At 41.8% G+C, this 17315-nt stretch overlaps 1 protein-coding gene across 2 annotated transcripts; it reads right to left on the minus strand.

The window, feature by feature from the left end:
- Nucleotides 1-314: 314 nt before the first annotated feature.
- MATN3 (matrilin 3) lies at nt 315-16514 on the minus strand. 2 transcript variants are annotated; one of them, XM_054064147.1, is made up of 8 exons: nt 16356-16512; nt 12594-13163; nt 8734-8856; nt 8068-8190; nt 6263-6385; nt 4815-4937; nt 3057-3164; nt 317-988 (listed from the first exon to the last, which is right to left on the minus strand). In XM_054064147.1, the coding sequence occupies exons 1-8, from the start codon at nt 16465-16467 to the stop codon at nt 933-935; spliced, it is 1338 nt and encodes a 445-aa protein (XP_053920122.1). In that variant the 5' UTR covers nt 16468-16512; the 3' UTR covers nt 317-932. The 2 variants fall into 2 exon arrangements, with proteins under 2 accessions (XP_053920124.1, XP_053920122.1); XM_054064149.1 differs by lacking the exon at nt 8734-8856 and having other exon boundaries at nt 315-988; nt 16356-16514.
- Between the last annotated feature and the right edge of the window lie 801 nt (nt 16515-17315).

Consider the following 17315-nt stretch of genomic DNA (forward strand, 5'->3'; position numbering starts at 1 on the left):
TGATTATAACTATCAGGTACGCAAAAAGAGTGGATTCCTTTCACAATTAAATTAGCTTGTGTGTTTTATCCTACAAGCCCAACTGACACAAGTAGTCTCAGTAAAGTGTGTGGAATGACAACAGGAATGACTGACTAATAACGTAAGTAAGTCTTGCAGGATGAAAACATTAAAGTGGAGGACGTCTGTCATCCTTCTGAGTGTTAAACATTATTAACACTTGAAATTACTATTCAACTCTTTATCTACTGACGAGGACCTGTGGCTTTTAAAATCAAATGTTTCTTTTCCCAGCAATGTGACCATGTTGGAATTACATGTTCTTTAAGATCCCTTCCAACTCAAACCATTCTATGATTCTATGACTTAGGGATGGTACCCTGTTTAATTATGTGGATTTCCTTTGTTTGTGCCTCCTTTGAGTTATTGTTTCCTTGTTTTTATTAAACATTTTATTCATAACACATATTCTTTAAGTTGTATACAAAAAAACTTCTAACATCAGCATGCTGATCATACTTTAATTTATTAAAATAAGTTACAAGACCTCAAATTACTTTCCCATTTAATGGACAGATGACATAGGCAAATTTTTTCTCTGCCTTGCCATTTCACAGTTTTGTATAATGTGATATTTAAATACAAGAAAAAAATGTAGATACTGCAGAAAAGCAGTACCTGCTGTACTACTTGTAGTACAAACTGAAGCACAGCAGGTAAAAGGAGCTTTATGGTTATAAAGTGACTGTACATGAAGATCCTCAGAGTCATTGTATTTTCCTGACTCTTGTCTCCCTGAAGTCTTCTTGACATTTGATAATAATAACAAACCAACTGCTGTTTTGTAAGCTGTGCAACAAAATAAAGCTTGCTGAGCACAGTAGAAAGGGTTGCCTCTGAAAGATTATTTTAGAATCAAGTAGAATGATAGCTCAGACAACCTGCTGTTTGCCTTGATATGCCTCCAGCTTCTCAGACACTTCATCTAGTGGCCAGTTGTTAAGGACAATGAAATATTTATTTAGACTAGACATTAAGAAGAATTTCTTCACTATGAGAGTGGTGAGGCACTGGCACAGGTTGCCAAGGGAAGTTGTGGATGTCCCATCCCTGGAGGTGTTCAAAGCCAGGCTGGATGGGGCTTGGGCAGCCTGATCCAGTGGGAGGTGTCTCTGCCCATGGCAGGGGGGTTGGAATTAGATGATCTTTAAGGTCCCTTCCAACCCAAACTATTCTATGATTCTGTGATTCTATGATTCTATGATAGATGACTATAAGGTTTGCTTTAGTTATAATCCTTCGCATTGCTTCATTTTCAACAAATGTATGCATGAACCAGAGACAAAACATGTAAATGTCTCTGATTTTAGAGATCTGTCAAGGTCTGGCAACATCCCAATTGATCTCAACAACCCTGACTTCTTAGAACGCTTTGGACCAAGTGACATTCAGGGCTTAGGAGCAGCAGGTGATTGTCTCTGCTGCTTTTTCCAGGTTGTCTTGAAAGTGTGGTAGGGATTCAAATTCCACACCTCACTTCCAAAGAAAACATCCATTCTGTGTAATAAAGTATAATCCTAACTTGAAACCATCACATTTTCTTGCTTAACATTAGCTCTTTCAGGTATATAGGTTGTTCTTTGAAGAATGTGCTACTCTCAAGTTGACATTACAGGCTTAACTATCTTGGTGTTCAGTTTTAACTGACATTCCCTGGAATGATATATTACAAACCAAGGAAAACCAGAGCCTTCCCTTCACATTTGCCAGGCAGGTAAACTGAATTCCATGCACAATGCAAGAGGAGGGATTTAGACCTCATAAAAATAACTTTGAATTTATTCAAGAACTTGGAAAGTCTTGTGTCCTTGGCAGAAGTTTCCATGTGGCTTTCGGAAACTTTGGTGATCTGAAAAATTCATTTATCTTGATGAGATAACATATAGGACTTAGTAATCTCCTGCTTTGCTCTCCTTCTTTGATTAATTCTAAATAGCCCACTCTTCCTTGATTTTGAAGCCCTTGAGATGAGGATGACAACCACAGATGTAGTCCTCCCCTGAAGCGCATTCCTATTTAAACCAGACCACCTTTTACAGAAAAAAACACTCAAACATTTCCAGTGATGAAAATCTAGATAAATTGTCACAGTGATCGACCACTGCCACTTCTAAGAATTGTGCTTCATGTTGAATCACAGCTTGCTCAACTTTAACTTCCAGCTATTCCTGCCATGCCAACTGAGGGCATTTATTCCACCATTCAGGACTGCTGTGATACTGCAGATTTCACCACTTTCTCTTTTTTCTTGTTTCTTTTTCTCTCCAACGGGTTTGTGAAGTCTCTAATCCAGGGGCTGACCGCATTTCTCTTCACTGCCATGGGCGCTGCACTGCAGCAAATGAAGATGGCAAATTCCAGCGCAGTGGAGCTGGCACCTACCAGCCTGCACCTCAGATGTCCTGCAGTCCTGGGGCTCACCCAGCGCCGCCATCCTCAGCACCCTGCCTCACAGCTCTCCCATTCTCACATATCCCAGCAGCTGGATATTAATAGGTTAGCACATTTTCATGAAGAAGAAGAATGTATAAGACAATTGCTTGGGACAATGACTTTCTGCAGAGTTGGGATGCAGAGGAATACCACAGCAATTACCAGACTGTGGTTGCACTGCCTGTTTTGTGTGTCTTGAATATTTTGGGACATGTACACACATAAATAATAGGAGAGTTCAAAACCAAGCATTTGCTGTAACAGCAAAAGTAATCTGGAAGAATTACAAACAGCAGTGCTTGATGTTCAACATACCATATATAATTTAGGTGATGTGGGCATGTGCATTTTATCTGTTATCTTGATACTAAAGCCCTTCAACGAAGTGTGAAAGCATAATGCTATTTGCAACAATGAAGATTTTGCTCCATAACATTTCTAAAATTAACAGGAAAATACTTTCTATTGTGAGGTGTGTTCCTTCCCTGGCTGACATCAAAGCAGCTCCCTCTGAAATACCAGTAAAGACCTGAATGCAGAAGATCACATAAGAAAAAGGATATATTTCATGGACAGAGCTTCAAGGCGTGAGGTGACTGAGTCCTGCAAGGCAGCTATAGCTTCACACTTACAGGATTCTTCATTTGTCAGGAGACTGCTTGTTATGGCTCCTAAAAAAGAAAAGAGCATTTACAATATTTATGACAAATATCAAACATTTAAAGCCCAGGAGAACTCTTGATTCTGCAACAGGAGTTGAATTCAATAAAAAAATTATTTTTTCCATAGATATACAAATGCACAGCTGATCAATGCCGAACAAATGATGTGGGTATTATAACAGTGAAATAATAGAAATATTATACCTAGATACAACTTCTCTTTTTGTCTGAATAATTTTAATGTTGTTTTTTGTTTATCAATCATGCCATTGATTTTACATAGAAACTGCAAAATCTATGAACAGATTCATTTCTAGCAGCGCAGAAATTCATTTGTCTTAGAGCCAGTGTTGAAACTGATGTCTCCTTGATTCCACTGAACCTGTATTTGTTCAGCTCCCTTATTTGGAACGTTCCACCAGCTTTATGGTCAGTGTACAAAGACGAGCTGTTCAAGAGTCAGCTGGAGGAAGGCCAGTTCAAAATATCACACCAACACTGTTGGTTTTCAACAAACTGCTAGTTAATTTTTTTATGTTTGCATTTAAATTCTCCAATGACAGATACAGATCCTCCTTGGATTATGTCTGTTTTAACATAATTTCTATCCCAACCAACTTTGGCAACTGCCCAAGGGGACCGTGAAGTCTTCTACAGTGCTTCTGTGAAATTTAGAGTCTTCCAGTATTTGATATTCAAAACTGTGGACACTCTGTTGCCACTGGGATGCCTATGGCAGAGCTGTGTTTATACACTGCATTTGTGTTTAAGTACAGACCTACAGAAAATTACTATTTTTATAGGTGGTATTTGGCTATATTGACCTATTTTATAACTTTGGTTTTACATAAGGTCCTTAGCCGCTTGGTAGAATAGCAAGTTATTCCTGCTCTAAACTGTAGATCACACTAGGTACCTCTCAAGGTCCTTTCCAATCCAACTTCGCCTATGATTCTACATCAAATGGTGCAGAGATTCTGCCAACAGTTAATGCCATTATTGCCCATCTGAAGGGAAAATGGTGAGTTCAAGCCTGCCCCACACCAGTTCTGTTCCCCTCTGGTCTCCCACCATCCTCCAAATGCTTGTAGGCAACTGAATCCCATGCCTCAGAGCCAGATGCCCCAGAATCCTGCTTTTCCAATCTCCCCATTTATTCCCACTTCATAAGGAAATATGAATTATAACCAATTATTTCTTTTCAAATGCAGTGAAATCCTTACATATGTGATGATAGGTAAGAGTCAACTGTAGTTTTAAATACAGTAACTGCTATAACTAAACAAGAAGGATCAAACTATCTCCAAACATTAGTGCAAACAGGCAGAACAGAATGAAAAGGGATTATATTTTCAGGGAGTTTGTGGGTTGTTTGTTTTTTTTTAAATACAGTGAAGGCCTTAGTTATAAGAAGATAAAGAAAGACCAAATGGTAAACAGTTACTATCATCGTTGCATAGAAAGTGCTCTATCTCTCTGAACGTTGCTGGAAGTGGAAAAAGGCAGAATGACACAGAACTCTCTTATAACACTGGAATGCAAATGAAAGTTTCTCAAACAGGCCCAAATAAATTAACCTGCTAAGGATGAGAGCTTTTTCAATGCATGTACTTAGCTGGGAAGGGTATGGAGGGATTGGGAATAGCAATCTGCTCTTACGTGAGCAAGTCTTCTTGTCTGGATTCAGGGTGTAGCCTTGGTAGCAGTCACAGGTGTAGAACAGATCATCCCTCACGCAGACCTGCTCACAGTCGTGCCTTCCAGGTGCACACATGTCAACAGCTGAAGAAGACATTTGAGAAGAGTATTAATCAATACCCAAACTTCAGTTGAATTGATGTTAGTAATTCCCATTTGCAAACATACCATCATTTGGATTCAAGCCGGGACTTTTTTATTGCATGTCAGCGCACTGTTAGTCACAGTAGGGTATACACAGGGTCATTTTATTTGGCTATCAACATAATAAAATTAATAGGATTTTTGGAACACTGGCAATACTTTTTTTGCAGTTGTAACAGACTGCAGAAGGAACTGAACTAGCAGTGACCCAGTTACGAAGTAATCATCCAAAGGAATTTCAGAGAACAAATATCTGTGTTTTAAAAGAGTATTTGGCATTATTTCAGCTCTAATTGAGTTGGATAAGACACTGCTTTATGGAATGAGAAGACCATAAACAGAAAAGTAAGCATGGCTGCAAAAGACGTGGCACCCGCTGCCAGTTACAAAATGGGCACTTGGTGTGTGAGGCTGATGTTTTCTGCCAAATTTAACACATCAACTCTGAAAGGCCAAGCTGAGGAGTTCCTATATTTGGATATCTTTGCAAAAAGGAGATTCAGTGAGGCAGAAAGAAGGGAAGGAAAGGAAGGGATTAATATATAGGAAGGGATTTATATTAATATAATATAATATAATATAATATAATATAATATAATATAACCTACAAATTAATATGCATTCTCTATCATTTTATATATAAAAATATGTATTAGATATAAGTATACATCCTTATTATATATATAAATATACATCCTTAAGTACCAGCTATGTCTATGCTGTTATTCTTCACAAGAGGCCAGAACTGGGAAAGAACATTTCCTTCCATCCTCTAGAGCTCTAAGGCTGGAGTACTCTTTAAGGTCCAAACACATCCAGAGCAGTCACACTCATGATGACACATACTGTAATCTCTCTCCCAGCACAGTCCTTGCTCTTCTTCATCTCATTCCCTTGTGCTGCTTTGCTGAAGAGTTTCCTGGCATAGACAGTACACATCACATAGTCCCACCAAATATATTATCCATCTTCTCTCTCAGGTGGATACGGCATTTCATGTTCCACGGGTGTGAAATACTGTGTATTCCTCAGGAAAATGCCAAATGGCATTTTAATTATACCTGTTAAAGTCTTCACACAACCACAGAAGAGTCATGGGGCTCAAATTGTTATTGGACACATGAAGAAATAAAGTTGCAGTCTGTTTTCAGGAGTTGTACAGAGACTCTTGGGTAATTTATAAGAAAAAAATAACAGAAATCAACCTGATTTTTAAAAGCTACTTGCTTGTAGTTAAACACAATATTTCCTTGATCAGGTCTTACCTGAGCACGTCTTCTTATCTGGATTCAGAGTGTATCCTTCGAAGCAGTCACAGCTGTAGGATCCATCGTTACTCACACAGACCTGCGCACAATCGTGCCTCCCACGTGCACACATGTCCATGGCTGTGGTGAACCATGTTTTAGAAAAGAAACCTATTAATTCCCGCCCAGACACTCAAGCTTTTAAATGCTTTAACATTTATAAATATAATTTAATTGAGATTCAAATTAGGATTCAGTCAGTGTCCTCTTAAATTATCACATTGTGCTACGGACAACTGAATTCAGTTACTAATTATTTAATGGAGGAGGCAGATATTAGGACTGCAAGACATTATTATACCACATTGCCCCTCGGTACAAAAAGGACGCTGAGGTGCTGGAGCGCATCCAGAGGAGGGCAATGGAGCTGATGGGGAGTGTGGAGCACTACTCTTATAAAGAGTGGCTGAGGAAACTGGGGTTGTTTAACCTAGAGAAAAGGAGGCTGAGGGGAGACCTAATCAATGTCTACAGCTCCCTGAAAGGAGGGTGCAGTGAGGAGGGTGTTGGTGACTTTCCCCAAGTAACAAGTGATAGGATAAGAGGAAATGGCCTCACATTTCACCAGGGAGATTTAGATTGGATATTAGGAAACATTTATTTACTGAAAGAGTGGTGAAGCATTGGACAGGCTGCACAGGGAAGTGGTGGAGTCGCTATAGCTGAAGGCGTTCAAAAACTGTGTAGATGTGGCACTTTAGGACATGGTTTAGCAGACACAGTGGTGCTAGGCTGACAGCTGGATTTGATGACCTTAGAGGTCTTTTCCAATGTTAATGATTCTATCTCACAAAATTCTGATTTTCATCAGCAGTTCTAACAGCACTGAATACTCCCAGTAAGGAGGAAGATAAAACACCACACTGAGATGAGCAATAGCCTGTCACGTGTCAAGGCAGAGGAAGTTGTTTCTTTCAACATTAACAGTCACTATGGTGAATTCAAATTTAACTTCATACTTCCATCCATGAACTGAAAGCAGGCACAGAACCCAAGCATAAGTATAGACATTATTAAATGGCAGAGAGCTATAAATCCTGGTGAAAACAAAAGCAAACCAAAAAGTGGGAGCATGAGAAGATTATGTTCTCTCTTCAGAAACACGAAGAGTGAAAACTTTGGTGAGAAGAATGCTTATGTGCTGTCGAAGGCAAGGATGTACTCACTAATTACAAAAGAGCTACTCCAAGGCTGGTGCTGTTCAAAAATCTGGGTTTAAAGAAACAACTCCAGAGAAATACTTGGGGAAAAAATATTTTATAATACTTTTCAGCGTGAGAATTCAAGAAGCTACTGCTGGTATAAGACTGCAGTTGCTGTATTATAGAACCCTGCACAGCTTGGAAGCATAAGCAACAAGATGTAAAAAACACAGTTTTGACAGAAGAGGCAGAAAAGGCATGGGAAAACCATCAAGTTTTAAGTTCTCAATGGACAAGTGGCACTCAGTCTCCAATAGAGATGCAGTGCTTGTGGGCATCTCTGGAACATGTTCATCTTCTTGCAGGTCTAAGAGATGTTTATGAATTACTGTGACGACCATAAAATGGTAGGTGAGTGGCAAATTGCATTTTTGTGATCAACATGTTTAAAGAAAAATGCAATTTTACTGTTACTGGGGCCACGGGGAAATTGTACAGGTGAACGTTTTGAGAGTTGATGTCTCTAAGCAATTTTTCGATTAGAAACAAAGAAGGTAACTCACAGAAGACACGTCCATGTCTCCATGAGTTTCCTATATTAAAGTAGCCTTTAATTCTTACCTGAGCAAGTTTTCTTATCTGGATTCAGAATGTAGCCTTCATAGCATTCACAGACATAGGATCCATTGTTACTCACACAGATCTGATCACACTCGTGCCTTCCAGGTTCACACATGTCCACAGCTGCAAGACACATGTTAGAGAAACGATTAATTGATAACAAAAAGTAGTTTGGGCTGGAGTGCACATTTTCAAACGTATTTCTATTTGGAACCGGCTCTGAAATGGCAATAGTAACTGAAGGAATTAGACTGAGTGATAGGAGAAAATATTGATACATTGTCTACATCTGAAGACTTTGTTTTGGCATCTGACCCTTATGAATAATTCTGGAGCACTATAAAAAGGATGGTGATGGAGTCAAACTACTTCTCTTCTCACCATTACTTGCAGCAGATTTGCTTATTTATTATCATATTTATTATTATTGAAAGAGATAGATCATAGAATCATTAAGGTTGACAAAGACCTCTAAGCTTATCCAGTCCCACTGTCAGCACAGCACCACCACTCCTGCTAAACCATGTCCCGAAGTGCCACGTCTGTTCACTGTTCCAACAGTACATAATTAGCTTCTCAAAACCAATCATGGTGTTAAAAACATTATTTCTTCTTCTTTTTTTTTTTTTTTTTGGTAGTTAAACACATTTACCAAAGGAGTAATACCTGAACAGGTTCTCTTATCTGGGCTGAGAGTGTAGCCTGCGTAGCAGTCACAAAGGTAGGATCCGCCGTTACTCACACAGATTTGCTCGCAGTCATGAGTCCCAAGCGCGCACACATTCACAGCTACAAAGGGATTTACGCAAAAGGCATTTCAGTCATCCCAAAGGAAAGAAGCAGTCATTAATAATTTATGCTTACAAAAGTACATCTTGCACTGCCTGCTGGATTAGTAGCAGGGAATGTCAGTGCTGTGTCACTGTCACAAAAAGCTACAAGCATCTTTTGCTTCATTCTGTATCCAGAAGAAAGAGGTCAGAAGTGAAACTGGAACAACTGCACTGAAGTTATTCACTACCTGAGGTGGCAGAAAGACAAGATGAATCGAAAAGGGTGCAACAGGGAGAGATTTTAAGCATTTTAACATTAAACTGGAAAAGAAAACTCAGCATGAAGCCTTCTGGCTTCCTGCATCCGGTCCCTTTCTATTACAACCAACCAGTTTAAATAACTCCCAAAATGTACCAGGCACTGTCTGGCAGCTTAGTAATTTCTGCTCACGGATATACAACCCGATCTATGAGTTCCTGCTGCGTTGTAAAAGAAAAAACCACCATGTAAATAGAAATGCATTAGAAAGCACAATAAAATAAAATAAAATGAAATGAAAGAAAAGAAAAGAAAAGAAAAGAAAAGAAAAGAAAAGAAAAGAAAAGAAAAGAAAAGAAAAGAAAAGAAAAGAAAAGAAAATGGAAAAAATGTGAAGACCAGGAGGAAGAGAAAAGTTACTCAGAGGCACTAGGATAAGAGGGGATGAAGACAATGTTGGCGTAATGATGGTCCAGATGTATCAGCCAGCAAAGAAATCCCCCAGTGCAAGATGGGTAGATGAGGGCTGTAGCTGCCTTGATCCATCACGTTTAAAGTCAAAACCAAAAGAGGATAATGGAGGAAAGTTACTACAGTCAGGAGGCTTTACAGGCACATGAACCTCCTAATTGAAGGATGATACAGAAATAATATCCACACCTCGGAGAACTGAGAAGCTGAAACGGCAAACTACAAAGTGAGATTCAGTTTTCAGGGACCAGCTAATTACCCAGAAGACAGACAGGTTATCTTATGAAACCTTATCAAGAGGAAATGAAGATAGAAAAAGCAGCGTGATGGCTGGCAGCTGATCTGGGTGTGTTGTGGTGACAGGACAGACAAAATGACTGTTGTAACACTGGGCTGTCTGTGCAATGCACTACGTGTGCTGAGAGTCTTGTCCTTCACAGATGGTCTCACTATATAAGTGATAAACTTCTGATCAATTTGTCTTAAGTGTATTTAGCTTTGGATCTGCTGCTTCTTTGGTCACCTCAAGATGCCTTTCTTTCCACAGACTGCAAAGGAAACCTACATATTCAAACTGAGATAATTTTTAGATGACTACATTTAGATGAGATGAAAAATGGATGGGGGAGACAAAAGTGGGTGGTGAAGGTAGGGGGGGGAGTGGGAAGGAGTAAAGAGAAGAGAGGAAAGAGAAGGAGGAGAGGAAGGGAGAAAGAGAGAAAGGAGAGAGGGAGGAGAGAGAAAGGAGAGAAAAGAAAGGAAAGAAAAAAGAAGGAAAGAAATGAATAGAAAATGAAAGGGAGAAAAATGGGAAGCCAAGTCTGTTATTACCTGAAACTTTACTTGGGTGAGTAGTTCAGATGTAGATATTGACTATTGGCAGAATCGAACGCCAAAGCAAAAGTGGTCAGGTAAGAAATGAGAAGCAAGAGCGCTTGGATCTCCTCAGGTATTTCTCAATGTAAAGTGACATTACACATTTTCTAAAATGTGGAAGATTTAGATGTCCCCTAACAAGGCTGCTACAAAGCATGTCTTGTCTTTTCATTGGTAAAAACAAATGGCAAACCAAGACAGGGTCTTTTCATACTGATACACACTTGGGAGTAAGAAAATTCATCTCCATGACTTATGAACAAAATCTGTGGGTGATATTTTCAAGTATAACTGAGAAGCTCAGATTCAAATGGTCAGATTTTTGTGGTAGGAAAGTCAAGCTTCCACTGACTTGGACATCAAGTCGAGGCTAAGATTTTCCATCTCCAGGATGGTTTCATATTGAATGATGCTCTCAATGCATCAAGAACTTGATCTTAGCCACCTATTTTGCCCCTGAACATTAGTTTTCTTGTTTTCAGTTCACCCTACAAACAGATTTATTTGACTTGGCCAAAGCAAAGAAAAACCTAATTGTCACTGGTGAGTCTAGATTCCTGACCAAAAAGCAGTCTAGAGCTGGAAAAGAACCAATATACCCACACTGTCTTACAAGACCTTTTTAGATTCATTTGGTTTGTCAGAACATTTAGAGAAACAATTCCCTTTACCTCATTTTAGTCCATCAACCCCACAGATTCTGCCTAGCTGTATGTAGGCAGCTCACCAGGAAGTGTGTATGTGTTTATCCTCCAGCTTAGTAGGGTTGTAATTCCTATGTTTCAGCACAATAAACAGTACATTTACTCTTGAGAACAAGAGATTTTTCTTTGGTGTTGTGAAAGGACTTGCTTTGGCAAGAACATAGGTGGGAACTTAGTGCTATGTTCACAGCACGCATACCTGCCCAGCTAGGTGGGCACTTACGCTCACTTCCAGTGACCAGAGAGAGGATGTGGTCACATCAGCAACACAACACGATGTCAAGCCAAGCCTGAAGGTATTTCCTATATTAATTATTGGCCAAAGTGTCCTGCCTGTAGATGGTCCTACACATTTATTTCATACCTAGGAAAAGTCTATTTACTGTAAAGGTATTCAAAAGGTATGGTGGTAACTTTTAAATAAGGCTCTGCAATAACAAAGTAACGCATTGCCAACCAAGTTCTCCAGGCAATGGCTGTTATTTTAACTCTTTTACAATGTTCTTTACACCTGATTCTACCCATTACTTGCTGGAGACTTGTTTTACAAGTAATTTCCTTAGGAATTTACTAGAAAAATCTACTTTGTACAAGTTTTTTAACTGTCAAAAAAGTTATAGTTTGATTTTTGTGAGTAGGAATGCATCATCACTATCTACAGGCAGCTCTAAATACTCCAGACGAGTGACCTCTTTTTTTATGTAAATGACAATAATAACCCACAGTGGCCTAGCCTCGTTACTGGAGTTCTAGCCCAAACCAAGTACACATCCAGCATTTTTCCAAGACCAGCCCTGAAAGAGCGAAGCTAATTCAACCCATCCCACAGGTTCTTGTCTAAATCAAGTTGCAGAGAAACCCAGAAAGGTGCAAGTCTGGCACACTGAAAATGCCCGGCAATACCTGCAGAGTGAACGCCCATCCTGAGATGACCTGCTGTTGTGTTTGGGCACTTTATCCTGCACCAAAGTTCTCAAGCTAGCATGGTGGCTCACTGCCACACTGATTTTCCTACTCTGAATCTACAAGGAGCCCTTCAGAACCACATTTCCACCCTTCTTGCTTCCCAGCCAGATGGGAAGAGAAATAAGCAGGCTGCCCAGCTCCGGTGTGCACTCTCGCCAAGTTAATAAATTGATGTAGCTGAATCCTGACCAGATTGCCATGTTGTCTCTTGCACTAAATTGGACCACCTGCACAAGGAGGTCCACTGAAATCAGGCCTGTTACTTGCATGGCAAGGTCACTATTCAAAATGAAAGGTCCTTACTTGGCCTCCACTGAATAAAAGGGTTGGCTTGTTTGCCCAGTGGGTGGCAAGGGAAATATTTAAATGCAATACATAACACTTCTCAAAAAGAAAAACTTCTTTCTTAGGAAGCTGAACCACAGTAGGAGCCAAAAGGAGCCAAATTATACTACCCTCTTGGACTGACCACCTTACCACAGAAAGTCTCTCTGAATTTGGATGTCAGCTTTTCGATCACACCATAGGTCTCCACATAAAAGACGTGTTCATCCAGCGGTTCGCTGGCCATCACCCTCAGGGACTGCATGTCTGCCCGGCCTACTCCAACTGCATAGATCTCGATGCCAGATGTCCGAGCGCTTGCTGCCACATCTTGAACCTGGTCTTGTGGTCGTCCATCTGTCACAATGATAACCACCTTGGGGATATTAAAGGTTGCTGGCCGGGTGCCCATTTCTTCAGTGAAGACTTCATCCATGGCAGTTTGAATGGCAAGGCCAGTCATTGTGCCAGCAGACAAGGGCTCGATGTGAGATACAGCCTCCTTCATAGATGCTTTATCAAAATAGGTTCGGAGGGGAAACTCTACCTTGACGGTACTGGCATAATTCATGACTGCCACGCGGGTTGTTCTTTCACCAACGTCCAGAGTATCAATCATTTTTGACAAAAAGACTTTAACTTCCTCAAACTCTTCCGGTCGGACGCTACGGGAACTGTCTATAATGAAGACGAGGTCTAGAGGCCGGTTCTTGCAGGCAGCTTCTGTCAAGAAGGAAGGAAACCACTTCAGTTACCTTTTAAACAGGACTGGAGCTCTCTCATCCAAGGGCAGTGAGAGCTGTCATGGCAAACTACTCCTACCAGATAAACGTTGGCACTCTTGATTCTTTAAGCAGAGGCTTGAAATTATAGTGAGCAACACATTAGACATTCTTAAATATTAATTTTGACAAGCAGTAAATAATTGAAGCATTGAAAGGCAGGTCCACATTTGAGCCACAAAATGTCTAACTATCTTTGAAACAAAGACTTGCAGTTCACATATTACAGCCAACACGGCAGCGTAGCAATGATATAGAAATGTACTTACTTTTCATTGTCACAAAGATAAAACCTCAATTCCATTTTTATACACTACAGAAATAAAGTGTTAAAACAACTCGCTAGACTATCATAGTGAACAGATCCTAACCATTTTTTAGAATAGTAACAATATAGATGGCTGTTTTAAAATATTTCTCGTGTGTAATTCACAGTCCAAAGTACATAATAAGAATAACCAACAACAAAAAGCTGAAAGTGATGCTGTGATAAAAGCTTCTTTAGAAGTTGTTGCTGTTTAGAGGCTTCTAGAGCAGAGAAATAAATCAACTTCTTATTTATGAAGTAATTTTACAGGTAAAAATGAATATTTACGCAAATATTTCTACCGTCTAAAATTCCTTACTGACAGACAAATCCAGACTGAAAACAGGACAGCCATAGCTCCAACCAGAGACAAGCATCACTTCTAGAAGGCAAAGAATAATCAAGTGACCAACAGCTGGCAACCTAAGCTGTACGCTCTCTGTCCTGACATCCTCACCTAACACTGATGATACCATCAACGTATGGATTTGTACAAGTAGTCTATGAAAAATAGGCAACCCAATAGCACAATATTTCTGCAAAAGAGACACTCCCGCTCAACAGTGCATTAAAGAGCACCATGTGAGGTGTTCAGCTTGAATATGCTCCCTGAAGAGCTGTTTTGGGAACCTGAGTCACTCAGCTACTATCAAATCGACGTTTATTATTCCATTCCAGCTAAATAAAAATATAAATACAAACAAAAATTACTCACGCATCTCTTAAAAGTAGAGGTGAAAACAGCAATTTTTTTAAATTTTTTTTTTTTTTTAGTGCATTAAAGCATATTTTTCTCTTGTGCAACTAAAAAGGGAGGGGAAAAATCAAATCGCCCAGATCTTATTCATCAGGAAACACAGCAGTAGAGTTGATTTTGCTTTGGGACAGAGAAATGGACTGGATGAACTTAGAATTCTATCTAGATATATTATATATATTTCTACGTGCAATCCCATAACTCAGTTTTTGCGTAAGGGCTTAGAGGAAAGGCCTTGTGCCCTTTTGAAAGCCGAGACAACATAAAGAAATGTTTGCACGTGTGCATAGCTTAAGATATGAAAACAAAAGAGACACAATATTTGTCCTACAAAGAAAGAAGACCAAATCCCAGATTTGTAGGCAGAAGAATTATCTTTTTTTAAGATTAGGAAAAAATCTCCCTTTTTCAGCAGCCTCTGAGAGTCTGAAAGAGATGTTTTGAGAAATGAACACAGAGTTACTGTGGTTTTAGAGATTGGCAAGGCCAGCTTTGCATTAAAAAAGCAAAAGCAGTCAGAACTTCTGCCTGTAAGAGAATGGTCTCTGCACTAATGCAGCTACAGCCAGATGTCATAGAATCACAGAATGGTTTGGGTTCGAAGAAACCTTTACAGATCATCCTGCCCAAATCCCTGCAGAAGCAGGGACATCTCTAGATCAGGTCCAACTCGACCTTGAATGTTTCCAGGAATGAGGCATCTACCACTTCCCTGGGCAATCTCTGCCAGTGCTTCATCGTAAAAGATTTCTTCCTTATATCCAGCCTAAATCTGCCCTCCCTTAGTATAAAACCACTATTCCTTGAAAATCATTACCCCTTGAAAAAGTGTTACACCTTGAACTCCTATCTCTGGGGCAGAGCTTCCCTGTAACCATTTGTAAAACTCAGCAGGTGAGCAAGCATCCAGAAAGAATCATGGAATCACTAGATTGGAAAAGACCTTAGAGATCATTGAGTGCAACTGTACCGGTGCACTACTAAAACATAGCCCTGAGCATCTCATCTACCTGTCTTTTAAATACCCGCAGGGATGATGACTCCACCACCTCCCTGGGCAGCCTCTGCCTGGGCCCGAGAACACTTTTGGTGAAGAAATTTTTCCCAACGTCTAATCTGAACCTGCTCTTGTGCAACTTGAGGCCATTCCAGCTTGTCTTATCGCCTTTCTCTTGGGAGAAGAAACTAACACCTTCCTCACTACAACCTCCTTTCAGGCAGCTGTAGACAGTGTGGAGGTCTCCCCTCAGCATCCTTTGCTCCAGGCTAAAGATCCCCGGGTCCCTCAGCCTCCTTCTCTCCAGGCTGAAGATCCCCGGATCCCTCAGCCGCCATCTCTCCATGCTAAAGATCCCCGGGTCCCTCAGCATCCTTCTCTCCAGGCTAAAGAATCCCGGGTCCATCAGCATCCATCTCTCCAGGCTGAAGATCCCCTGGTCCCTCAACATCCTTCTCTCCAGGCTAAAGAATCCCGGGTCCCTCAGACTCCTGCTCTCCAGGCTAAAGATCCCCTGGTCCCTCAGCATCCTTCTCTCCAGACTGAAGATCCCCGGGTCCTTCAGCATCCTTCTCTCCAGACTGAAGATCCCCGGGTCCTTCAGCATCCTTCTCTCCAGGCTAAAGATCCCTGGGTCCCTCAGCATCCTTCTCTCCCGGCTGCAGATCCCCGGGTCCCTCAGCATCCTTCCCTCCAGGCTTAAGAACTCCTGGTCCCTCAGCATCCTTCCCTCCAGGCTGAAGATCCCCGGGTCCCTCAGCCTCCATCTCTCCAGGCTAAAGAATCCCGGGTCCCTCAGACTCCTTCTCTCCAGGCTGAAGATCCTCTGGTCCCTCAGACTCCTTCTCTCCAGGCTAAAGATCCCTGGGTCCCTCAGCATCCTTCTCTCCAGGCTAAAGATTCCCGGGTCCCTCAGACTCCTTCTCTCCAGGCTAAAGATTCCCGGGTCCCTCATCATCCTTCTCTCCAGGCTAAAGATTCCCGGGTCCCTCAGCATCCTTCTCTCCCGGCTGCAGATCGCCGGGTCCCTCAGCCTCCTCCCCTCCGGCGGGCGGGCGGCTCGGGGCGGTACCTGGCTGCGGGAGGAGGCTGCGGGTGAGCCCGGGCAGCGGCAGCAGCAGCAGGAGCAGCAGCAGGAGCAGCGCGGGGCAGCGGCCCCCGGGGGTGCTCAGCGCTCGCCCCATGGTGCCGAGCCCGACCCGCCCCCCCTGCCGCCGCCTTTAAGGCTGAGGAGGGGCACTCCCAGCCTGGGGGCAGCGGGTCTCCCCGGCGCCTCCTCCCCCGGCTCTGCAATCCCCGCCCCGGCGGGAGAGAGGGAAGAGCTGCGAGGATTACATGGGATCATGGAATGGTTGGGGTTGGAAAGGACCAAGTCTTATGAGGAGGATCTGTGGTTGTTTAGCCTGGAGAAGAGGAGGCCTACAACTGCCTGAAAGGAGGGTGTGGAGAGGAGGGTGGTGGTCTCTTCTCCCAAGAGACAGGTGATAGGACAGAATGGACTGGCCTCAAGCTGCGCCAGGGGATGTTCAGGTTGGACATCAGGAAAAATTTCTTCACCAAAAGGGTTCTAAGGCACTGGAACGGCCGCCCAGGGAGGTGGTGGAGCCCCCAGAGGGATTTAAGAGACAGGTAGATGAAGCCCTTAGGGATCTGGTTTAGAATCATGGAGTAGTTTAGTTTAGAAGGGACCTTAAAGATCATCCAGTTCCACCCCCCCTGCGATAGGCAGGGACGTGTCCTACTAGATCAAGCTGCCCAAGGCCCCATCATTAGTAGTGGACAGGTACGGTTGGGCTTGATGATCTCAAAGGTCTTTTCCAACCTAGCCATTCTATGACCTTAAAGATCATCCAGCTCCAACTTGCTACAACGTAAGGGCACAATCTAAACCTCTGAGACCCATGAGGTGAAACACAAAACTCACTCTTCCTCCCTCCACTGGAATGATTTGATCCAGGTCCACTAACCTTGAGCCTCAAGGCTTTATGTTTGGGGCAGCGTTTGCAAAGATGGGACAAAAAGCTCACAGCAC

This window comes from Cuculus canorus, chromosome 3 (assembly GCF_017976375.1).
Source record: "Cuculus canorus isolate bCucCan1 chromosome 3, bCucCan1.pri, whole genome shotgun sequence".
NCBI classification, from domain to species: Eukaryota; Metazoa; Chordata; class Aves; order Cuculiformes; family Cuculidae; genus Cuculus; species Cuculus canorus.